Source organism: Phyllobates terribilis, unplaced genomic scaffold, assembly GCF_046119375.1.
Source record: "Phyllobates terribilis strain yellow unplaced genomic scaffold, ASM4611937v1 Scaffold_5__5_contigs__length_657084704, whole genome shotgun sequence".
Lineage (NCBI taxonomy): Eukaryota > Metazoa > Chordata > Amphibia > Anura > Dendrobatidae > Phyllobates > Phyllobates terribilis.
The window spans coordinates 238,190,773-238,216,082 of record NW_027362765.1 but is presented as its reverse complement, the minus strand read 5'-3'; the positions used below and the strand labels follow the sequence as shown (position 1 = coordinate 238,216,082).

Below are 25,310 nucleotides of genomic sequence, written 5' to 3'. Positions count from 1 at the left end.
TGGACAGACCGAGCGTGTCAATCAGAATTTGGAGACCTACCTCAAGTGTTTCGTTTCCAAAAATCAGGAGGATTGGGCATCCTACCCAAGGCTGTGAAGTCTGTAAGCCAAACCTCCAACTCCTCAATTTCCATGACACAGACTCCAACTCCGATTCCACAACTCCGACTCCCTCATACATGGCTCATATTTAAGTGATAAATTTACTGTAGCACAGATTCATCTCCGCTAAAAGTCTAGACCCTTAGATCAGGAATAGGACAGACATTTATAGGACATTTCATAACTTTCCCAAATTCTTATGAAAAAAATATTCCCCACAAACTGCATTGAACTACTGTACCCAATTTATTACATATTTTAGGAGTTGGAGTCGGTCCATTTTATACCAACTCCGACTCCAGCTCCAACTCTACAGCCCTGATCCTACCTACCACTGGCAGAATTTTCCATTAATAATCATCGTCAAGAATCCACTAGCAGGTCACCGTTCTTCGGTGCTTACGGTTATCACCCACAGTTTGGTACCTTTAGTGGGGGAGGAGCTTCAGGAGTTCCCGAGGAAAAAGGTTTGCTTCGTCGCTCTCCTCGTTATGGCAGGGTATGCTGAGTAATTTAAAGTTCATGGGAGACAGGTATAAACGTATGGCTGACAGAAAACACTTGCCAGGTCTGGACCTGAATGTGAATCATTTTGTGTGGCTGTCTACCAGGAATATAAGATCGAAAGTTCCTTCTTGGAGGCTGGAACCTAGGTTTATTGTTCCCAATAAAATAACTGCCATCATTAATCCAGCAGTGTTTCGTCTTGAACTTCCTCAGGCCCTTAAAGTCCACAACGTGTTCCATAGGTCCTTACTTAAAAATATGTGGAACCTCTTGAGCCCTCGCCTCTACCATCGCCCCCAGTAATGGTTGATGGTAATCTGGAGTTTCAGATTTCGAGGATTGTAGATTCTCATCTCCAACGTCTTTCTCTACAATACTTGGTGCACTGGAAAGGCTATGGTCCAGAGGAGAGGATGTCGGTTTCAGCATCAGAGGTGAATGCTCCTAGATTGGTTCGCTCATTTCACACCTCTTTTCCTGAGAAACCCGGTCCTGAGTGTCCGGAGGCCACTCGTAGAGGAAGGGGTACTGTCACGGGTGTGTCAGAGGTGACAGACAGTCGCCCTACAGTTGGTTGTAGGAGATCTCTACGTTTGGTATTACAGACTTCTTCTTAGAGGCTGGCTGTCTCTAGGACCCAGCGTCTACCTCCCTCTGGCCAGCTCCCTGGCCTGGGTGTATAAATACCTGGGGTGTGTAAGAGGGAGGTGCCGGCCATATTCATTACTACTTGTGAGGCTTTAGCAAGAGCAGTACTTCGTCCTCTCTGGAGCTTGAGGCCGTCTGCGCATTTGTCTGGTGTCAACTAAAGCTAAGCAATCCCCCCGTTTGTCTACCCTTGTTAGTCTATAGAGTTTAGTGGAGATCGACTAGTGCTTATCTCCTCTCTTCCCTAGCCTTAGCGATACCCCAGGGAAAGTCAGGGCGAGGCACCCGTGCGGCCATTGGTGAAGAGTCAATATAGGGACGGTAGTTGAGACAGGGTGACACTAGACCAGACTAGGAGGTCTCCACTCCATCCTTTCCCAAGTGTCGGGGCTCCCTTTCCCTCTTCCCTCTGTGTTCCACTAAGTCTTTCCCACATCTTGCGTGACATCTAATAAGTATGGCTGTCATTAGAGAATATGGACAATGTAAAACAGACCTTGGAAAAGTGTCTCGCAGGCTACATCTGTCTCTCTGGCTGTTCCAATCCGGCCCGCGGACCAAGAGAGCCGAAGGGCTGAAACAGTAGCCCACTAGCCGCGCCGTGTCTTCCCCCGCCCGCCATCCATCCACTGCATCGGTCATGTCATCGCCTTAGCTGTACCCTGCAGAGAGTCAGTGCATCGGAGAGAGCAGAGGCGGAGCGCCGTAGGAACTGGAGCGAGGAGCGTATGTGGTGTTGTTTTTTTTTCATGTGTTTGGAATATTTGTATGCATATAGGGGGCTGTGTGGGGCTCATGCTGTATATAAGTGGCTAGGTGGTGCTCATTTGGTATATTTGGGGCTATGTGGGGCTCACACTGTGTATAAGAGGCTATGTGGGGCTTATACTATATATAGGAGGTTATGTGAGGCTAATACTGTACATAGGGGGGCTACGTGGGGCACATGCTGTATATCAGAGGCTACGTGGGACACATGCTGTACATCAGAGGCTGCGTGGGGCACATGCTGTACATCAGAGGCTACGTCGGGCACATGCTGTACATCAGAGGCCACGTGGGACACATGCTGTACATCAGAGGCTACGTTGGGCACATGCTGTACATGGGAGGCTACGTGGGGCACATACTGTACATGGGAGGCTAAATGGGGCTCATACTGTACATGAGAGGCTACATGGAGCACATGCTGTACATGAGAGGCTACGTGAGGCTCATACTGTACATGTGAGGATATGCGAGGCTCATGCTGTATGTAGGAGGCTATGTGTATATAGGGGCTGTGTGTGGGCTCCTACAATATATAGGGGGGCTATATGTGGTCTCATACGGTATATAGAGGGATGTCAGCATACTTAATTCTGTTCAATATTAAGTCATTCAATTAATATAAAAAGATTATAATTGCGGTAATATGTTAATATTAATATTGAGCAGAATTAATTTTAGCTTATTGGTTTGGCCCTCCATAACAGTTATGGTCTCTCATGTAGAAAATGAATTGCCCACCCCTGATATATATAGTGCTCACTTTATGCGGTAGAACAAACTGCAATGTAAGTATACCTTGCACTGAAGCATGCGCTACAACCCCCCCCACTGCCCTGCCCCATTCCCTAGAAATCTCCAGCAAAGATTTTGTGATCATCTAGCACAATAACAGGCACATTAACCCTGCTGCATGCATACAGTACCTTAATGTCTTCTATTTTACACTTCCATTTTTCAATCTCTTCTTCTGTATGCTTCTGTTGACGGTCACTGGCTATCAAGTCATTTGAGAGTATCTCCTATTTATGTGGAAATAAAGAAAATGTATGAAATAAAAAACAGCATTATACAGGTACAGGATGAATGAATTACTTATCACATCTAGCACTAGAGTTGACTTAACCCTTTCGTGCTAGAGTCTGTTTTCGCCTTCGTGAACGGGCCAATTTTTTCAATTCTGACCAGTGTCACTTTATGAAGTAATAACTCTGGAACGCTTCAATGGATCCCACTGATTCTGTATTTTCGTGACATATTGCACTTCATGATATTGGTAAAATTGGTTCAATATACCTTTTGTTTAATTCTGAAAATATCAAAAATTTGGGGAAAATTTTGAAAATTTCGCAATTTTTAAACTTTTAATTTTTATGTCCTTACATTTGTCACACAAAATAGTTAAGAAATAACATTTCCCACATGTCTACTTTACATCAGCACAATTTTTGAAACATATTTTTTTATTAGGAAGTTAGAAGGGTTAAAAGTTGATCAGCAATTTCTCATTTTTCCAACAAAATTTACAAAACCAATTTTTTTTAGGGACCACATCACATTTGAAGTGACTTTGAAGGGCTTATATGACAGAAAATACCCAAAAGTGACACCATTCTAAAAACTGCACCCCACAAGGTGCTCAAACCCACATTCAAGAAGCTTTTTAACCTTTCAGATGGTTCACAGGAATTAATGGAATGTGGAAGGAAAAAAAGAAAGTTTTACTTTTTCCCACATAAATGTTTCGCCTTGTTCCTTCTATTCTTCTGTCCTTTTCCAGTGATTGCTCTCTTCGTATCATGTGCTCAAAGTAGGCAAGTTGTAGCTTGGTGATCCTTGCTTCGAGTGACATGTCTGGCTTGATTTCTTCCAAATTTGATTTGTTTGTTCTTTATGCGATCCATGGTATTGATAGAATCCTTCTCCAGCACCACATTTCGAAGGCGTCGATTCTTCTTCTGTCCTGGACGTTTCGTTATCGTCCAGGTTTCGCAGCCATATGTTACTACAGAAAAGACAAAACTATGTACGAGCCGTGTCTTCGTTGCCAGTGAAATGTTCCTTGATTTGAAGACCTTGTCCAGTGACTACATTGTAGATTTGCCCATAGCTATTCTCCTGTTGACTTCCAGTGTCGTTGCTGCATCTTGAGTGATCATTGATCCGAGTAGGTTGAAGTCCTTTACAACTTCCAGTTTATCGCCGTCCATCTCAAATGTGTCCTGGTCATACCTGGCAGTAGTCAATATCTTTGTCGTCTTTGTATTGAGTAGGAGTCCCATGCTCGAGCTTTCCATCTTGACACTCCGTAATAAGTCCTTCATTCCATCTATGCTTGTTACTATCAATGTTGTACCGTCAGCGTATTTAAGATTGTTGATAATTCATTCAGCAATTTTGATTCCTTCCTTTTTTTCAGCAAGCCCAGCCTTCCTGAAAATAGCTTCTGAATATAAATTGAAGATAAATGGTGACAGGATGCAGCCTTGCTGACGCCTCTACCTACTTTGACAATGCCATGTCGCTGTGTTCCGTTTGGACTGTTGCTTCTTGGGAGGTTACACAGAGCTCATGAATATAGAGAACTACAAGTGCTTCGCACTAAATTATAATATCATCAAAAAGTTAATTTATTTCAGTTCTTCAATACAAAAAGTGAAACTTATATTATATAGAGTCATTACAAACAGAGTGATCTATTTCAAGTGTTTATTTCTGTTAATGTTGATTATGGCTTACAGTCAATGAAAACACAAAAGTCATTATCTCAGTAAATTAAAATAATTAACAAAAAACACCTGCAAAGGCTTCCTAAGCATTTAAAAAGGTCCCTTAGTCTGTTTCAGTAGGCTCCACAATCATGGTGAAGACTGCTGACTTGACAGATGTCCAGAAGGCAGTCATTGACACACTCCACAATAGGTCATTGCTAAAGAAGCTGACTGTTCACAGAGTGCTGTATCCAAGCATATTAATGAAAAGTTGAGTGGAAGGAAAAAGTGTGGTAGAAAAAGGTGCACAAGCAACCGGGATAACCGCAGCCTTGAAAAGATTGTTAAGAAAAGGCCATTCAAAAATTTGGGGGAGATTCACAAGGAGTGGACTGCTGCTGGAGTCATTGTTTCAAGAGCCACCACACACACACATATCCTGGACATGCACTACAAGTGTCGCATCCCTTGTGACAAGCCACTCATGACATATAGACAACTCCAGAAGCGTCTTACCTGGGCCAAGGAGAAAAAGACCTGCGCTGTTGCTCAGTGGTCCAAGATGTTGTTTTTTTAGATGAAAGTAAATTTTGCATTTCATTTGGAAATCAAGGTCCCAGAGTCTGGAGGAAGAGTGGAGAGGCCACAATCCAAGCTGCTTGAGGTCTAGTGTGAAGTTTCCACCATCAGTGATGGTTTGGGGAGCCATGTCATCTGCTGGTGTAGATCTACTGTGTTTTATCAAGACCAAAGTCAGCACAGCCGTCTACCAGGAAATTTTAGAGAACTTCATGCGTCCCTCTGCCGACAAGCTTTTTGGAGATGGAAATTTCATTCTCCAGCAGGATTTGGCACCTGTCCACACTGCCAAAAGTACCAATACCTAGTCTAAAAACAACAGTATCACTGTGCTTGATTGCCCAGCAAACTCGCCTGACCTTAACCCCATAGAGAATTGATGGGGTATGGTCAAGAGGAAGATGAGAGACACCAGACCCAACAATGCAGATGAGATGAAGGCTGCTATCAAAGCAACCTGGGCTTCCATAACACCTCAGCAGTGCCACAGGCTGATCGCCTCCATGCCACGCCGCATTGATGCAGTAATTGATGCAAAAGGAGCCCCGACCAAGTATTGAGTGCATTTATTGAACATACATTTCAGTAGGCCAGCATTTTGGATTTTAAAAACATTTTTCAAGCTGTTGTTATAAACTATTCTAATTTACTGAGATAATGACTTTTGTGTTTTCATTGGCTGTAAGCCATAATCATCAACATTAACAGAAATAAACACTTGAAATCGATCACTATGTTTGTAATGACTCTATATAATATATGAGTGTCGCTTTTTGTATTGAAGAACTGAAATAAATTAACTTTTTGATGATACGCTAATTTTGTGAGAAGTACCTGTACATGACAGAAGGTTAGTAGTCCTCTGGTGTTGTTTTCCTGATGATAAAACAGTGATTTTATCAAAACTACACTAAGCAGTCCAGTTAGTGACATATCGCTGGAATTAGGCTGCGTGCACACGATGCGTTTTTCATGATTTCCGCAGCGGAAACGCATCAAAAACGCATGGTAATCCGCACCCCATGGTCCCCAATGGCATTCCGCAATGTCAATGCACATGCTGTGGATTTTTCCGCAGCGTTTCTGCAGCGCTCATAAATCCGCAGCATGTTCATTAATTTTGCGGAAGCGCCGCCATTGACTTGCTTTGAGACGCATAGAATCCGTGTCTGTACATTTGTACAAGCGGATAATATGCGTTTCAATGTGCGTATGGTACCCAGTTCTGGAGGAGAGAAGACTCTCATCCAGACCTGGGTACCATTGTACCTGTGAAAAAAAGAATAAAATAAAAAATAGAGTTTATATTCACCTGTCCGGCGGCCCCTGTAGCGCTTCTCCTTCCAGGACCTGAGATGACGTCGCGGTCATGTGACCGCAGGCTGTCTCGCGAGATGCCGGCAAGCCAGGAAGGAACCAGGAAGGAGCGCGACAGCATCGGAGGTAAGTATAGCTTTATTTTTTTATTTTTACGGTCACACTGTATAAATCCATGCCGTTTGCATGGATTTATACAGTGTGACCTAGTTGTCAAGCACTTTCCAAGTGATGCTATCGCCTGGAAAGTGATTGTCAGTCCGCATGCGGAAACACATGCGTTAACGCATGTGGATACGCATGTGAATCCGCATGTATTCCGCATGTGTTCTGCAGGAAAAACAGATTGTGCATGCGTTTTTTCTGCCAGGGGGATGCAGAAATGCTGCAGAAATTTTCTGCTTCATTTCTGCATCGTGGGCACATAGCCTTAAGGTCTGTCTTTACATTATTCTACTCTAGGATTAGGTAGTAAAAACCTGTTGACAGATTTTCTTGAAATAGGTAGTATAGTTTGCAACATCCTTTTTTAAGGGTCATAATATCTTTACGAATGAATATAAACCCCTCGCAATGAAATTGCAATTATAAGCCATACAGTTGTTATACATAGGCTACCATGTTATAAAACCTATACTGCGCAGGATACATTCTTTGCCAAGTCCAACAGTTTGGAGCAGCGGGATACAGGTTCCTGTACTGTAATTACCACCATAAACCTGCCCAGTGATACCAAAAATACACCCCTGTGACATTAATAGGATGTACCACTCCTTGGCAGTCCCCGATACTGCGGCTGCAGACCCCAGGGGTCAGACTCGCAGACATGGACTGGACTCGGAGTAACTGTCAGGACAGGACACAGACTCTATTCAGACTATACAAGTACTGGATCCTCAGACAGAACAGCTGCTGACACAAAGTCACAGACAGGGCTGGATTTGGATACTAAAACAAGCTCCGACACTACGGACTTAGAAACACTAACCAGGACAGACACTGGTGCTGGCTCAGGTACGGTCATGTTCCTGGGGCTGCGGGTGTGGCTTTAAGCACCGCCGAGAGCGGTGTCAGACTTCAAATACTATGGATGCGGCTTTAGGCTCAGTTACCGTGGGTTGGAGTGTCAGGCTTCAGGTGCCGCCGGTGCGGCTTCAGGCACAGGTATCGCAAAGATAGGTGTCTGGGTTCAGGGACTGCCAATGAGGTTACAGGTTCAGGGTTCAGACTCTCGCCACACAGGCCCAGGGGATCAGAATCAGGCTACAGAGGAAACAGGACAGGGAACTAGCCACTCACTAGTTGCACACAAACTAACAAGGGAGAACATTGCTCAGGCACCTCCCTACTGGGGAGGGTGCCTTTTATACAAGGTGCCTCCCAGAGCCGGCCATTTGAAAATAGGGGGCGTGCCACTGGGAAGCCTGTGCGATGTGCACAGGAAGCAGGAGACAAAGAGGTCACGGTGTGGCTGGGGCAGTGAGTATGTCGGCGTCCCTGCAAGGACGCTAGCATTGGTGTAACACTATACGTATGACTCGCCCCCTGGGCCGTGGGGCACTCGGATCTGGGCAATAGGGCAACGATGGGGGTAGTAGTGGCGACCCGGTCCGTGGCTCAGGGTGGTCAGACCAGTGGTAGTCCCTTTATAAGTTTTAAGTGATGTCCGACTACGCCACCCGTGGATCGCGGTCAGTGCGGACCGCCGCTGCCAGGTAGACCGCTGGGGCTGATGATATATGCAGCTGGGATAGTGTGACTCCCCACGGGAAGAGTGCGGCCCCAGGGCAGTATAATGGAAGATGGGGTTGATGGTGTAGGGCGTCCCAGTAGCGTTAGTGCTGGAGGAGCAAGGAGCACACAGACAACAGGTTGCAGTCCAGGGTCTTTACTAGAACAGGTGAACTGACCCACAAACAGTCCCGGCTAGGAGGGGACCTGGATGTCTGAGAGCAATTGGGAAATTGGCCCTGGTCAGGGTGAGGGTGTAGGCCTACCGTGCTCTCTGCGCTCCTTCTGGCTATCTCCTCCTGGTAGGGTAACATCCCACGGTCCCGAGCTCACCGTGTATTCTTGCCTGTATGGCCTGCAACGTGGGTTCCTTTCTGCTCCCGGCCTGGTATGGCTTTGCTGGTCCCTTCTGTTGTGGCAGAGCCACCGGGCTTCTTAGGCCAAGGAACATACAGTCCCCTGCGGACTGGTTATCTGCTGCAGGATGTGGAATCCTCACAGCCTCAGACACCAAAGTTTGGTAAATTGAGTTCTTTGTCTGCCAAGACAGGCTCACTTCGCCTCTTGTCTCTGGCTTGTGGCTCTCCTACTGCCACACTTCCTCTTAGGGTGCAATACAACTGTCCCTCTCTGCTCTGGCACACTTCTCAATCCTGAGACAGGTCGTCCAGTTCTCCCTAACCCTGCCCCCAGTTCCAGCTTTTATAGGGGCAGCCTGCTCCCCCTACTGGCCTGTGACAGGAGGTATTGCATGCTAATGTTCCCCTGACCAGAGAACCTACCCCTTGCTATCAGACACAGCTTTATTATATTTGTGGCATCCAGGCCAGGGTGACACACATACACTTGGTAGGAACTAAGTGATGAGACTTACAGACACTCTCACAATGTCCTGAGCATGGAGGAGGGAAGCAGAGAAGCTCATACAGGGAGACAGTGTGTAAATAGTATTTGGACTCTTGCTAGAGCAGCAGCTCAAAGCAGCTACTAATGGAGCATGAATTAGGCAGTTAAAACAGCATTTTCACTTTCAGCATGGTGTTTTGAGAGAAGGAAACATAGTAACCAAGTATAATTGGTTCAAATTGATGTGCAGTGCCTGGTTTATTGGCCACGTCAGTCATTTCTGACTGCTGGATGGGGCCCTGAGAACTGCCTCTAACCTGACAGCATCCATGGGTCTTGTTATGATTAACAGCTCTGGTGTGATGTCCCATGTACATCTCTCTCTCTCATTATATATATATATATATATATATATATATATATATGCACCGTCGGATCATAAGCCAGACGGCGTCCACAGTGCTTCCATCTGCCTCATTACAGGGAATCTTCCGTCGGGGGATCGGTCTGAATCATGTATTTCAGATTTTTTTTTTTTTACAAAACACTAGTTTTTGCATCACCATATTTTGAGAGCTATAATTTTTCCAGATTTCTGCTGACAGAGTCATGTGAGAGCTTGTTTTTTGCGGGATAAGTTTTTATTGGTACCATTTCTGGGCACATAATGTTTTTTGATCGCTTTCTATTCCAATTTTTTGGAGGCAAAATGAACAAAAACCAGATTGTTTTTTTTTATGCTGTCCACCGTGTGGTAAAAGTGATAAGGCAGCTTTATTCTTCTGGTCAGTACGATACTACATTTTTATAATTTTATGTTTTCTCGCTTCTACACAATAAAAACTATTTTATAGAAAAAATATTGTTTTTGCATCGCTTTATTCTGAGAGCTATATTAATTTCTCTATATGGCGGCTTGTTTTTTGCGGGACAAGATGACATTTTCAGTGATACCATTTTTATTTAGATTCGTCATTTTACTTGCACTTTATTTCATAGTTTTTTGCCACGTTTTTTATCTATTTACAGTGTTCACTATAGGGGTTACCACTGGTCCTTAACCCCATTCCGACCTTGTCAGTAATAGTATGTAGCTGCACCCTTGGCCTTATGGGCCAGCTAAGTACTATTACGCGCGCTGACACCCGATGCTATGTGCCAAGAGCGGTCCTGCACCGCTGCTGGCACATTAACCACCGAAATGCTGCGATCGAAGTCGATCACAGCATTGCGGGGGCAAGGGGAGATAAGCGCCGATACTTACCTCCTCTGCTTATGTTCCTTGCTGTCTGCTGCGGCTCCTGGATGTTGTCACAGTGACCCGATGTCGTCATGACAACATCCGGGTCACCAGACAGCAGGAAGTTACTTTGGTCATGCGCAGTGCATGACCAAAGTAACTTCTCCCTGTGCAGCGCTGACAGGCTGCATAGCATAGGGAGCTGCTGCTCTCTATGCTATACAGGCGATCAGGCTGCAAAAAGTGAAAGTTCCATAGTGGGACAAAGTTTAAAAGTAAAAAAAAAATTATCCCCAAAAAATAAAAATATATTGTACCCATAATATTTATTTATTATGAAAAAAAAAAATAAACCAATAAAAGTACACATATTTGGTATCGCCGCGTCCGGAACGACCTGACCTATAAAACTGTCCCACTAGTTAACCCCTTTAGTGAACACGATAAAAAAAAACAAATCAAATTAGCAATGCTTTATCATCATACCTCAAAACAAAAAATGGAATAACACGCGATCAAAAAGACGAATGTATATAAAAATGGTACCGCTGAAAAAGTCATCTTGTCTAGCAAAAAACAAGCCACCATACAGCTCCATCATCCAAAAAATAAAAAATTTATAGCTATCAGAATAAAGCAATACAAAAATGTTTTTTCTATAAAATAGTTTTTATTGTCTAAAGCACCAAAAAAATGATATAAATGTGATACCGCTGTAGACATACTGACCCGAAGAATAAAGCTGCCTTATCAATTTAACCACACGCGGAACGGCATAAAAAAACAAAAACAAAAACAATTCCTGAATTGTTGGTTTTTGTTTATTCTGCCTCCCAAAAATCGGAATGGAAAAGCAATCAGAGAATGTCACGTGCCTAAAAATGGTACGAATAAAAACGACAACTTGTCCCGCAAAAAACAAGTTGTCACATGACTCTGTTGGCCGAAATATGGAAAAATTATAGCTCTCAAAATATGGCGATGCAAAAACTAGTCTTAGGAAAAAAAAAGTGTCTTTTAGTGTATGACACCTGTCAATCATAAAAACCCAATATGAACTTGGTATTGCTGTAATCGCACCGACCCAAAGACTAAAGTCGTCTAATCACTTATACCGCAAGAGGAACGGAGTAAAAAATAAACCCTAGGATTAGGGTTGTGCTAGGGTTAGGGTTGTTTTAGGGTTAGGATTTTTTCAAAAGTGAAAAAAAAGAAAAAAAGATGACGATATGGCGACCAGTGTTGAGCGCAAGTGCTCGCTACTTGAGTTTGTATCGGGTGCTCGGGTATGCACCGAGTATCGCGGGTACTCGAGTGACATGCTCGAGTCTACGCCCCATATGCTTCACAGCCAAAAAACGTTGCTGGGATTGCCTGCCATGCACGAGCGATCCCTGCATGTTTTTTTTTGGGTGTCTAACAACCGTGAAACATGCGGGGCAGGGACTCGAGCATGTCACTTGAGCACCCGCAATACATGGGGCATACCCGAGTACCCGATGCAAACTCAAGTAGCGAGCACTTGCGCTTAAGACTAATGACAACTTATTCAATATGATGACCTAATTATCAAATTCTGTCATACCTCTGGGTTCAAAATGTACACTATACTCCTTGATAAAATCCTTGAGGGGTCTAGTTTCCAAAATGGAGTCAATTGCAGGGGGTTTCCACTGTTTAGGCGCATCAGGGGCTCCCGAAACGCGAAATGGTGTCCGCTCTTGCTTCCAGCCAATTTTGCGTTCAAAAAAATCACACAGTGCTCCTTCCCTTCTGAACCCTTCTGAACCCTGCCATGAACCCAAACAGTGTATTTTCCCCACATATGGGGTATAGGCGTACTCAGGAGAAATTGCACAACAGTTTTTAGGTTCCAATTTCTCTTCTCACCCTTGTGAAAATAAAAAAATTGGGGCTAAAAGATCGTTTTTTGGAAAAAGTTAGATTTTTTTATTTTCACGGCTCCATATTATAGAACTTCTGTGAAGCACCTGGGGGTTCAGGGTGCTCACCACACATCTAGATAAGTTCCCTGAGGGGTCTAGTTTCCAAAATGGTGTCACTTGTGGGGGGTTTCCACTGTTTAGGAACATCAGGGGCAAGCGCAACATGGCGTCCGCTAATTATTCAAGTAAATTTTACATTCTAAAAGTCAAATGGTGCTCTTTCCCTTCCGAACCCTGCCGTGCGCTTAAACAGTGGTTTTTCCCCACATATGGGGTATCTGCGTGCTCAGGGGAAATTGCACAACAAATTTTGGGGTCCATTTTTTCCTGTTACCCCTGTGAAAATAAAAAAAAATGGGTCTAAAGTAACATTTTTGTGAAAAAAGTTAAATGTTCATTTTTTTCTTTCCCATTCCAAAAATTCCTGTGAAGCACTTGAAGGGTTAATAAACTTCTTGAATGTGGTTTTCAGCACCTTGAAGGTTGCAGTTTTTAGAATGGTGTCATTTTTGGGTATTTTCTGTTATAAAGGCCCATCAAAGTGACTTCAAATGTGATGTGGTCTCTAAAAATGGTTTTGTAAATTTTGTTGCAAAAATGAGAAATCGCTGGTCAGCTTTTAACCCTTATAACTTCCTAATAAAAAAAAAATGTGGGTCCAAAACCATGTGGGAAATGTTATTTAATAACTATTTTGTGACATATCTCTCTGATTTAAGGGCATAAAAATTCAAATTTTAAAAATTGCAAAATTTTCATCAAATTTCCAATTTTTTCACAAATAAACGCAAGTCATAACAAAGAAATTTTACCACTAACATGAAGTACAATATGTCACGAAAAAAACAATCTCAGAATCAGGGGGATCCGTTGAAGCGTTCCAGAGTTATTACCTCCTAAAGTGACAGTGGTCAGAATTGTAAAAATTGGCCAGGTCATTAACGTGCAAACCATCCTCAGGGGTAAAGGGGTTGTACCAACTTTATAGCCATCTCCTACCCTAAGGCTGTGTGCCCACTATGCGTTTTTTAAGCGTTTCCGCAGCGGCAATTCTGCCGCAGAAACGCTCAAAAAACGCTTGTTAGTAGGTCTGCCATGTTCCCGAATGATAATCCGCACATGCTGCGGAAATTTCCGCTGCGGATTATCATTGCGGAAAAATCCGCAGCACTACCAATTATTTTGCGGAATCGCAGCGCTGACTTGCATTGAATCGCTTAATATCCGCATGACTACATGTGCACATGTGGATATTAAGCGATTCAATGTGCGGATGGTATCCGGGTCTGGAGAAGAGGAGACTCTCATCCAGACCCGGGTACCATAATACCTGTAAAAAAAAAAAATAATAATTTAAAATAAAAAAAACACATTATACTCCCCTTCTGATGGCCCGCGGTCTTCTATCCGGTACGTCTTGGCTCCCCGGTGGCTCGTGATGGAGTAAAAGGACCTTCCATGACGTCATTCAGTCATGTGGCAAGTCACGCGACCGCTGACTTCGGCGGTCACGTGACCTGTCACATGATTAAATGACGTCATGGAAGGTCCTTTTACACCACCGCGAGACACCGGAGCAGACCGGGGGCCATCGGAAGGCGAGTATAATTTTTTTATTTTTAACTATTTTTATTCTTTTTTTTAACTAACTTGGTCACACTATATAAATCCATGCCTTTTGCATGGATTTATATAGTGTGACCAAGTTGTCAAGCACTTTCCAAGTGATGCTAAAATTGCTTGGAAAGCGCTTGACAACCCGCATGCGAAATCGCATGTACAATCCGCATGCGTTTTTTCTGCCAGGGAGATGCAGAAACGCTCAGGAAAAATCTGGAGCATTTATGCATCGTGGGCACATAGCCTTACACTGGGAAATCTAACTATCCCAAAACCTGGGACAAAGGGAACCATGGTCGATCATGTGCACCACCACTCTATTCATTCTTAATGGGAACTCCTCCTTTTGCAGATCTGCAGCACTCCTTTATGAATGAATGGAGTGGAGGTGCACATGATCGATCACCGCGCCATTAGCCCCAGTTCTTGGGATCGGTAGGGGTTCCAATTTTCAGGAAAGTATCCTATCCCTCAGAAACTTTGTACAACCTCCTTAACCCCTTAATAACATTTGACGTACTAATACGCGTCTGTGCCCTGGGACTTAAGAGCCTGACCCGTATTAGTACGTCATGGCGATCGCGCGTGCACACAGGCTGTGCGGGCGCGATCGCCGCCGGGTGTCAGCTGATTGTCACAGCTGACACCCGATACTATGTGCAGGGAGCGGTCCTGCACCGCTCCCAGCACATTAACCCCCGCGATGCTGCGATCGAAGTCGATCGCAGCATTGCGGGGGCAAGGGGAGGTGATCGCAGATACTCACCTCCTCTTCCAGCTTCCAGCGCTGTCTGCAAAGGCTTCCCGGGTGTAGCCATGACGACCCGATGTCGTCATGACAACATCCGGGTCACCAGACAGCAGGAAGATTGTTTGGACATGCGCAGTGCATCTCCAAACAATCTTCTCCCTGTCCAGCGCTGACAGCCTGCATAGCACAGGGATGGTGCTGCATTCCTGTGCCATGCAGGCGATCAGAGAAAAAAAAGTGAAAGTACCACAGTGGGACAAAGTAATAAAGTATATAAACTTTCAGAAAGTGAAAAAAAAAAAAAATAAAATAAATAATCCACCAAATATAAAAATATAATGTACCCATCAATAAATATTATTATAAAAAAAAAACCAATAAAAGTACACATATTTGGTATCGCCGCATCCGGAACAACCTGACCTATAAAACTGTCCCACTAGTTAACCCCTTCAGTGAACACGGTAAAAAAAAAAAAAAAAACGAAGCAAAAAACAATGCTTTATCACCATACCGCCAAACAAAAAATGGAATAACACACGATCAAAAAGACAAATATAAATAAAAATGGTACAGCTGAAAACGTCATCTCGTCCCGCAAAAAACAAGCCACCATACAGCTCCATCAGCCGAAAAATAAAAAAGTTATAGCTCTCAGAATAAAGCTATGCTAAAAAATAATTTTTTCTATAAAATTGCTTTTATTATGTAAAAGTGCAAAACATAAAAAAACGATATAAATGTGGTACCGCTGTAAACGTACTGACCCAAAGAATAAAGCTACCTTATCAATTTTACCACACGCGGAACAGAATAAAAAAAACAAACAAAAAAAAACAATTCCTGAATTGTTGGTTTTTGTTTATTCTGCCTCCCAAAAATCGGAATAGAAAGCGATCAAAAAATGTCACGTGCCTGAAAATGGCACCAATAAAAACATCAACTCATCCCGCAAAAATCAAGCCGTCACATGACTGTCTGCCAAAATCTGGAAAAATTATAGCTCTCAAAATATGGCGATGCAAAAACTAGATTTTACAAAAAATGCGTCTTTTAGTGTGTGACAGCTGTCAGTCATAAAAACCCCATATGATTCTGGTATTGCTGTAATCACACCGACTCGAAGAATAAAGTCGTCTAATCACTTATACCGCACGAGGAAAGGCGTCAAAAATAAACTCTTGGGTTAGGATTGGGCTAGGGTTAGGGCTGGGTTTGGGGTTAGGGTTGTGCTAGGGTTAGGGTTGTGCTAGGGTTAGGGTTGTGATGGGGTTGGGATTTTTTTCAAAAGTAAGAAAAAAAGATGACGATATGGCGACTAGTGTTGAGCGCAAGTGCTCGCTACTTGAGTTTGCATCGGGTGTTCTGGTATGCATTGAGTATCGTGGGTATTTGAGTGACATGCTCGAGTCTCTGCCCCATATGCTTCGCGGCCAAAAAAACTTTACGGGGATTGCCTGCCATGCACGAGCGATCCCCGCATGTTTTTTTTTGGGTGTCTAATTACCGTGAAACATGCGGAGCAGGGACTCGAGCATGTCACTCGAGCACACGCTGTACATGGTGCATACCTGAGTACCCGATGCAAACTCAAGTAGCGAGCACTTGCGCTCAAGACTAATGACAACTTATTCAATATGATGACCTAATGTAAACAAATTCTGTGTCGTACCTCTGGGTTCAAAATGTTCACTATACACCTTAATAAAATCCTTGAGGGGTATAGTTTCCAAAATGGGGTCACTTGTGGGGGAGCTCCACTGTTTAGGCACATCAGGGGCTCTCCAAACGCAACATGGTGTCCGCTAACAATTTGAGCCGACAATTTGTTAGCGGATACCATGTTGCATTTGGAGAGTCCCTGTGTGCCCAAACATTGGAGCTCCCCCACAAGTGACCCCATTTTGGAAACTAGACCCCCCAAGGCACCTATCTAGATACATAGTGAGCACTTGGAACCCCCAGGTGCATCACAAATTGATTCATAAAAATGAAAAAGTGTTTTTTTTTCACTTTTTCATTTTTACGAATCAATTTGTGAAGCACCTGGGGGTTCCAAGTGCTCACTATGCATCTAGATAGGTGCCTTGGGGGGTCTAGTTTCCAAAATGGGGTCACTTGTGGGGGAGCTCCAAAGTTTGGGCACACAGGGGCTCTCCAAACGCAACATGGTGTCCGCTAACAATTTGAGCCGATAATTTGTTAGCGGATACCATGTTGCATTTGGAGAGTCCCTGTGTGCCCAAACATTGGAGCTCCCCCACAAGTGACCCCATTTTGGAAACTAGACCCCCCAAGGCACCTATCTAGATGCATAGTGAGCACTTGGAACCCCTAGGTGCTTCACAAATTGATTCGTAAAAATGAAAAAGTGAAAAAAAAAACACTTTTTCATTTTTACGAATCAATTTGTGAAGCACCTGGGGGTTCCAAGTGCTCACTATGCATCTAGATAGGTGCCTTTGGGGGTCTAGTTTCCAAAATGGGGTCACTTGTGGGGGAGCTCCAATGTTTGGGCACACAGGGGCTCTCCAAACACAACATGGCGTCCGCTAATTATTCAAGCAAATTTTACAATCAAAAAGTCAAATGGCGCTCCTTCCCTTCCGAGCCCTGTCGTGCGCCCAAACAGTGTTTTTTCCCCACATATTGGGTATCTGCGTGCCCAGGGGAAATTGCACAACAAATTTTGGGGTCCATTTTTTCTTGTTACCCCTGTGAAAATAAAAAAAAATGGGTCTAAAGTAACATTTTTGTGAAAAAAGTTAAATGTTCATTTTTTTCTTCCACATTCCAAAAATTCCTGTGAAGCACCTGAGGGGTTAATAAAGTTCTTGAATGTGGTTTTGAGCACCTCGAGGGGTGCAGTTTTTAGAATGGTGTCACTTTTGGGTATTTTCTGTCATAAAGACCCCTCAAAGTGACTTCAAATAAGATGTGGTCCCTAAAAAAATGGTTTTGTAAATTTTGTTGGAAAAATGAGAAATCGCTGGTCAACTTTTAACCCTTATAGCTCCCTAACAAAAAAAAAATTTTGGTTCCAAATTTGTGCTGATGTAAAGTAGACATGTGGGAAATGTTATTTATTAACTATTTTGTGTGACATATCTCTCTGATTTAAGGGCATAAAAATTCAAATTTTGAAAATTGCAAAATTTTCTAAATTTTTGCCAAATTTTCATTTTTTTCACAAATAAACGCAAGTGATATCGAAGAAATTTTACCACAGTCATGAAGTACAATATGTCACAAAAAAACAATCTCAGAATCAGGGGGATCCGTTGAAGCGTTCCAGAGTAATTACCTCATAAAGTGACAGTGGTCACAATTGTAAAAATTGGCCCGGTCATTAACGTGCAAACCACCCGCAGGGCTTAACCCCTTACTTACCGGGGACGTATTAGTACGCATATTTGCGTACCGCCGGTTCAGTGAGGGCTCCGGCGCTGAGCCCTCACTGAACCGAGCACATGTCAGCTGATTCTTACAGCTGACATGTGCCCGCAACAGCCGCGGGTGGAATCGCGATCCACCCGCGGCTGTTAACCAGTTAAATGCTGCTGTCAATCTCCGACAGCAGCATTTAACGCGCGCTTCCGGGTAGCGCGTCATAAGCCCTGCCCACCGGCGACCCCGTCACGTGATCGCGGGTCGCCGATGGGCGTGCATGACAACCCAGGGTCTGCAGCAGACGCCTGTGGTTGTCATGATCTTGTCGCTATGAGCGCCACCTAGTGGTCGGCGCTCATAGCACAGGACCATTTCTGCTGCATGCAGGGGACCTGCTCGTCCCCTGTATGTAGCAGAGGCGATCGGACAGTTGCTGCTTCTAGTCTCCTATGGAGACTATAGAAGCATGCAAAAAGTAAAAAAAAAAAGTTTTTAAAAATATAAAAAAAAATAAAAAAATATAAAAGTTTAAATCACCCCCCTTTCGCCCCATTCAAAATAAAATATATATATAAAAAAAACCCACATACACATATTTGGTATCGCCGCGTTCAGAATCGCCCGATCTATCAATATAAAAAAAGAATTATTCCGATCGGTAAACGGCGTAACGAGAAAAAAATTCTAAACGCCAGAATTACGTTTTTTGGTCGCTGCAAAATTGCAATAAAATGCAATAACGGGCGATCAAAACATCGGATCTACCCCCAAATGGTATCAATAAAAACGTCAGCCCGGCACGCAAAAAATAAGCCCTCAACCAGCCCCAGATCCCGAAAAATGGAGACGCTACGGGTCTTAGAAAATGGCGCTATTTATTTATTTTTTTTTTTACCAAATTTTGGAATTTTTTTTCACCACTTAAATATAAAAGAACCTATACATGTTTGGTGTCTATGAACTCGTAATGACCTGTAGAATAAGAAGAGCAGGTCAGTTTTAGCATTCAGTGAACATAGTAAAAAAAATAAATAAAAAACAACTGTGGTATTGCACTTTTTTTGCAATTTTACCGCACTTGGAATTTTTTTCCCGTTTTCCCGTACAGGATATGATAAAACTAGTAATGGCGTTGAAAAGTACAACTCGTCCCGCAAAAAATAAGCCCTCACATGGCCATATTGACCAAAAAATAAAAACGCTATGGCTCTGGGAACAAGGGGAGCAAAAACGAAAATGCAAAAACGAAAAATGCTCCGGGGCTTAAGGGGTTGTCCACTACTTTAGATTATCCTCTCAATGTATTCCCCCGGGCCCCCTAAGACTTTTTGTAAATACCTTGTGTTGCAGATAAAGCCTGTGAGCGGCGCTATCACTGGCCGCTCACAGGCATCACGTGACCCCCAGCTGCAGCCGGCTCTGACATCTGCTGATGTCATGACAAGTGCTGGCAGCAGCTGGGGGTCTTTTGTCTTCCTGGTTCCACGGTGGATGCTAGGCTGTGGGCTGGGTCCGGGTCCGGGTCCGGGTCCCCCCCCACGTCACACCCGGCATCCACCCCAGCAGCCACCGCGGGGATCCCAGCGCTGAGTCACGCCTCACTTGACGTGACATCAGCACGGGGTCACGTGATGCCTGTGAGCGGCCACCGATAGCGCCGCCCACAGGCAGTATCTGCAACGGAGGGTATTTACAAAAAGTCTTAGGGGCCCCGGGGGGATACATTGGGGAGGTAATCTAAAGTAGCGCACAACTTCTTTAAGGGCTTTAGCTGCTGCTCTGCCAGTGCTGATGCACATCCATGCACACTTGTATATGTGACAGGCATACCTAAATGGATCATGTTCTGTTCTGCACTCTGGCCCTGCATGTTTATCCGAGGGCTGGGACTTCAGCAACAGGACATTGGCTCAGCATCAGCAGACTATGGGATGGCCTCACCTTCTTCTGCCCGCTCAGCTCCTCCACGTCCTGCACGTCATGTTGCCGGCAGCCTGTCAGCAGACACTTGGCGCAGATGCTGCGACTCTCGGTGGAGCAGTACATGATCAGCGGCTGGAGATGGCGCTGGCACAGCGTGGGCGCAGTATTGTTGGCACCTGGGTCTGTCTGCACAGGTAGCACTAGGGCTCTCCTCATCTCCAGCGCCTTCATGTCATCCACCACTTTACTGAGGCTGAAGTTCTTCTGAGGCTCAGGCCGCTGGGCGAAGGCGAGCCTACAGTCCGGGCAGGTGTAGGGAGGCATCTCCTTGTCCCAGTGCTTATGAATACATGTCATGCAGAAGCTGTGCCCGCACGGAAGGGTGAGAGGGTTGGCGAACACCTCCAAACAGATGCTGCAGTTGAGGTTGTTCCGCATTTGGGAGACAGGGTCGTCTGCCTCCATTGTAACTGCAAGCGTAGCTCCACCGCCTGAAAAAGAAAGTGAAACCTCTGCGCTAACAAGTGCGAACAGCAGGGGGCGCTGCAGAGGAGGAAGGCGTGCGTCACCCGAAAGCTGTGTGTGCAGGACAGGACAATCAAAACAGGTTTAAATGCCCAGCTTAGATGAGACGTCCGGCGCTGCCAGCGCAGATGAGACGCCCGGCGCTGCCAGTGTAGATGAAACGTCCGTGTGTCTTATCTATTCCTCTGGACTTGCATGTATTTTAAACAATAAAGTTTTTTTCCAATATTTATAATCATGGACGTTTTGGATCTATCATTTGGCCTCCCCACCCCCCTTCTGTTATATATGATAATCTGTCTGGACTAATAGTCTTAGATGGGCAGTTGATAATATGGATAATATTAATATTTACGCGTAAATATTGTGTATACTGCCTTTATCTGCAAGTTACCCCCAGTGTAGAGAAGTCTGGCGCTGCCAGTGTAGATAAGACGTGCTTCAGTGCCAGCGTAGATGAGATGTGTGACACTGCCAGTGTGTGAGATGTGCGGCACTGCCAGTATAGATGAGATATACATGAGATGTGTGTTGGTGTGTGGCCTCCAGCCTCCATCCCCTGTGTGTTGGTGTGTGGCCTTCAGCCTCTGTGTGTGGCCTCCAGCCCCTGTGTGTTGGTGTGTGGCCTTCAGCCTCTGTGTGTGGCCTCCAGCCCCTGTGTCTTGGTGTGTGTCCTCCAGCTCCTGTGCGTTGGTGTGTGGCCCCCAGCCCCTTTGCGTTGGTGTGTGGCCCCCAGCCCCTGTGTGTTGGTGTGTAGACTTCAACCCCCGTGCGTTGGTGTTTGGCCTCCAGCCCCTCTGCAGGTACTCTGCTATTTACAGTGCATGCACTCGTCTGGCCCGTAAAATAGACTTGACCAGCCCTTGTGTGCTGGTGTGTAGAGTCCAGCCCCTGTGTGCTGGTGTGTAGAGTCCAGCCCCTGTGTGCTGGTGTGTAGAGTCCAGCCCCTGTGTGCTGGTGTGTAGAGTCCAGCCCCTGTGTGCTGGTGTGTGGCTTGCAGCCCAGTCACTTTTCATGTGTGGCCTATAGCCCCTGTCTATTGGTGTGAGGCCCAGTCCCTGTATGTTGGTGTGTGGAACCCAGCCCGTGTGTTGACGTGTGGCCTCCAGCCCAGCCCTTATTTTAGTGTGTATGGCCTCTAGTCCCAGTGTGTTTGTGTTTGGCCTCCAGCCCCGTCCCTGTGTGTTGTGTGGCCTCCAGCCCCTGTGTGTTGGTGTGTGGGCTCCATCTTAGCCCCTGTGTGTTGTGTGGCCTCCAGCCCCTGTGTGTTGGTGTGTGGGCTCCATCTTAGCCCCTGTGTGTTGGTGTTTGGCCTCTAGACCCTGTGTGTGGCCTCCAGCCTTGGAGTGTGTCCTCCTGCCCCTGTGTTTTACCTCGAGCCACTGTGTTGCCTCTAGCTCCTTTGTGTTGGTGTGTGGCCTCCAGTATAGATATATAGTATATATAGAGTCCAATATATATACAGCATATGATTCCCTGAGGGATTCCCCCTCATTAACATACTCCCCATACTTACGTTCAGACCTACATGTTTTTGGTGGTACGCATGCATCATTGTCCTGTCCAACGCAACTGGTGGTAGCAAAGACTTCTACCTCCGCCTATAGTAGGCAGGGGTGGAATACATGCTTTCCACCGCAGCCATGGTTCAAATCCCACCAAGGACAACATTTGAAAGGAGTTTGTATGTTCTCCCTGTGTTTGCGTGGGATTCCTCCCATACTACAAAGACATACTGATAAGGAATGTAGATGGACAGTGCCGATAATATATGTAAAGTGCTGTGAAATGAATGGCGCTATATGGCTGTGTGCCCACTATGTGTTTTTTAAGGGTTTCCGCAGCGGCAATTCCGCTGCAAAAACGCTTGGTAGAAGGTCTGCCATGTTTCCCAATGATAATCTGCATGTGCTGTGCACATGCTGCGGAAATTTCCGCTGCGGATTATCATTCCGGAAAAATCCGCAGCACTACCAATTATTTTGCATAAATGCAGCGTTTTCGCCACCATTGACTTGCATTGGAACGCATGGAATCCACAGCACTGCATCTGCTGATGCGGAAGACTCTCCTCCAGACCCGGGTACCATAGTACCTGTGAAAAAAAAAATACAATAAAAAATATTATACTTACCTTCTGATGGCCCCTGGAATCTTTGTCTCTGCTTGCCGGCAGCTCGCGGTAGACTAAAGGACCTGCGCTGACGTCATTTAGTCATGTGATGGGTCACGCGACCGCTGACGTCGGCAGGTCTTTAAATCTACCACGAGCTGCCGGCAAGCAGAGACAAGGACTCCAGGGGCCATCAGAAGGTAAGTATAGATTTATTTTTTATTTTTTACCATTCTTTCGGTCACACTATATAAATCCATGCCGTTTGCATGGATTTATATAGTGTGACCAAGTTGTCAAGCACTTTCCAAGTGATGCTAAAATTACTTGGAAAGCGCTTGTCAACCCATATGCGGAAATGCAAGTGAAGAACGCTTCACATCCGCATGTCCCTGGCAGGAAAACGCATGTACAATCCGCATGTACAATCCGCATGTACAATCCGCATGCATTTTTTCTGCCAGGGAGATGCAGAAACGCTCAGGAAAAATCCGGAGCATTTCTGTATCGTGGGCACATAGCCTATAAGTGAGTCAAATAAATAAAAAAATTAGCTTACTTTGTGACTTGTGCTCGTGCAATTTGTATTATTGATTGATCACTGTGATATCTAAGCCTTAGCTCTTATTTTACTGTATCCCCTTTTTTTGTCATGAGGCACCTTATTTTACTTGTGTTTTATATTAAGTTTGGATTTCAATCAAGTGTTTTATTGTATGAAATAACTAATTCTTGCACACTACTTGACCCCGGATGTTGTTTCATTTATGTAATATGAAGTGTTTACCGTGCAGTGGCAAAAGGTTTTTGGACTAAGATGAATACTAATGCTGAGTGCATGCAGACACATCTGCTGAGGGGAATGACATCACCATCAAGGAGGAGGAGGCAGCAATAACCTCGTCATGGCTTGTCCTCCTCCTCCTGCACTTCGTTTTGCTCCTGTCTGTTTGCTTGGCACTAATGTTCCTATGAAGCTGACAGCCGCGAGTCACACAGCAGGGGCCAGCGAGCCACATGTGGCGCATGAGCTACAGGCTGGGGATCCCTGGTATAAGACATACTGTGAAACAGACATCAGATGTTATATCCAGAGGCGTACCTAGGGGGGGCAGGCGGGACAGGTACCCTGGGCGCCGCCAGCAGGGGGGTGCTGTTGGGCCGCTCCGAGGTGTCTCCCTCGGCGGCTGCATTCTGCCACCCCCCCCGTACCGGGATTCAGCCATTCTCTGAGCAGGCTGTCAAGCTGATAGCCAACTCACAGAAAGTGCAGTGCCGGCTCCCAGCGTTCAAGCTCAAGCTCTCACCGTTGGCTTAGAGCTACGTTAGCAGCGTGATCAGGTCATGTTATTACGCTGGTGACGTCACTAGCCGGCGCCCAGAAGAGAGAAGAGCCACTGTAGGTGCTCCTGTGGCTATGGAGCTTAAGACACTGAAGATTCAGCATTGGGTGAAGGCTATTTATTCATAGTGCAGGGGGGCTGTTTATTCATGGTGCAGGGGGGTTGTTTATTCATGGTGCAGGGGGCTATGTATTCATGGCGCAAGGGAGCTATTTATTCATGGTGCAGGTGGGTTGTTTCTTCATGGTGCAGGGGGGCTGTCTATTCATGGTGCAAGGGGGCTGTTTATTCATGGTACAGGGGGGGCTTTTTATTTATGGTGCAGGGGGGGCTTTTTATTTATGGTGCAGGGGGGGCTGTTTATTCATGGTGCAGGGGGGGCTGTTTATTCAGTGTGGGGGATTTATTCAGTGTGGAGGGGGGGATATATTCATTGTGCAGGGAAGATATTTATTCCGTGTGCAGGGGGATATTTATTCAGTGTGTGGGATTTATTCAGTGTGGAGGGGGAATTATTCAGTGTGGAGGGGGGGGATCTATTCAGTGTGAAGTGGGGCTTTATTCAGTGTGGAGGGGCGGGATTTATTCAGTGTGGAGGGGGGGGATTTATTCAGTGTGGAGGGGGGGATTTATTCATTGTGCATGGAAGATATTTATTCCGTGTGCAGGGGGATATTTATTCAGTGTGTGGGATTTATTCAGTGTGGAGGGGGGATCTATTCAGTGTGAAGGGGGGGGTTTATTCAGTGTGAAGGGGGGGATTTATTCAGTGTGAAGGGGGGATTTATTCAGTGTGAAGGGGGGGATTTATTCATTGTGAAGGGGGGGATTTATTCAGTGTGAAGGGGGGATTTATTCAGTGTGCAGGGGTATATTTATTCAGTGTGATGGGGGGGATTTATTCAGTGTGATAGGGGGGATTTATTCAGTGTGGAGGGGGGATTTATTCAGTGTGGAGGGGGGATTTATTCAGTGTGGAGGGGGGATTTATTCAGTGTGGAGGGGGATATTTATTCAGTGTGATGGGGGGGATTTATTCAGTGTGGAGGGGGGATTTATTCAGTGTGGAGGGGGGATTTATTCAGTGTGGAGGGGGGATTTATTCAGTGTGGAGGGGTGATTTATTCAGTGTGGAGGGGGATATTTATTCCGTGTGCAGGGGGATATTTATTCAGTGTGTGGGATTTATTCAGTGTGCGGGATTTATTCAGTGTGCAGGGGTATATTTATTCAGTGTGGAGAGGGGGCAT

General features: G+C 45.2%; 1 protein-coding gene across 1 annotated transcript in view; it reads right to left on the bottom strand.

Moving 5' to 3' along the window:
* The window catches only part of TRIM65 (tripartite motif containing 65), a 33,866-nt gene extending 13,256 nt beyond the window's left edge, over positions 1-20,610 (bottom strand). The window contains exons 1-2 of the mRNA XM_073683914.1: positions 20,098-20,610; positions 2,952-3,047 (exon numbers count right to left, since the gene is read on the bottom strand). Coding sequence (XP_073540015.1) covers positions 2,952-3,047; positions 20,098-20,544 — 543 coding nt within the window. The 5' untranslated portion in view covers positions 20,545-20,610. The remainder of the gene's footprint in view (positions 1-2,951; positions 3,048-20,097) is intronic.
* Positions 20,611-25,310: the final 4,700 nt, after the last annotated feature.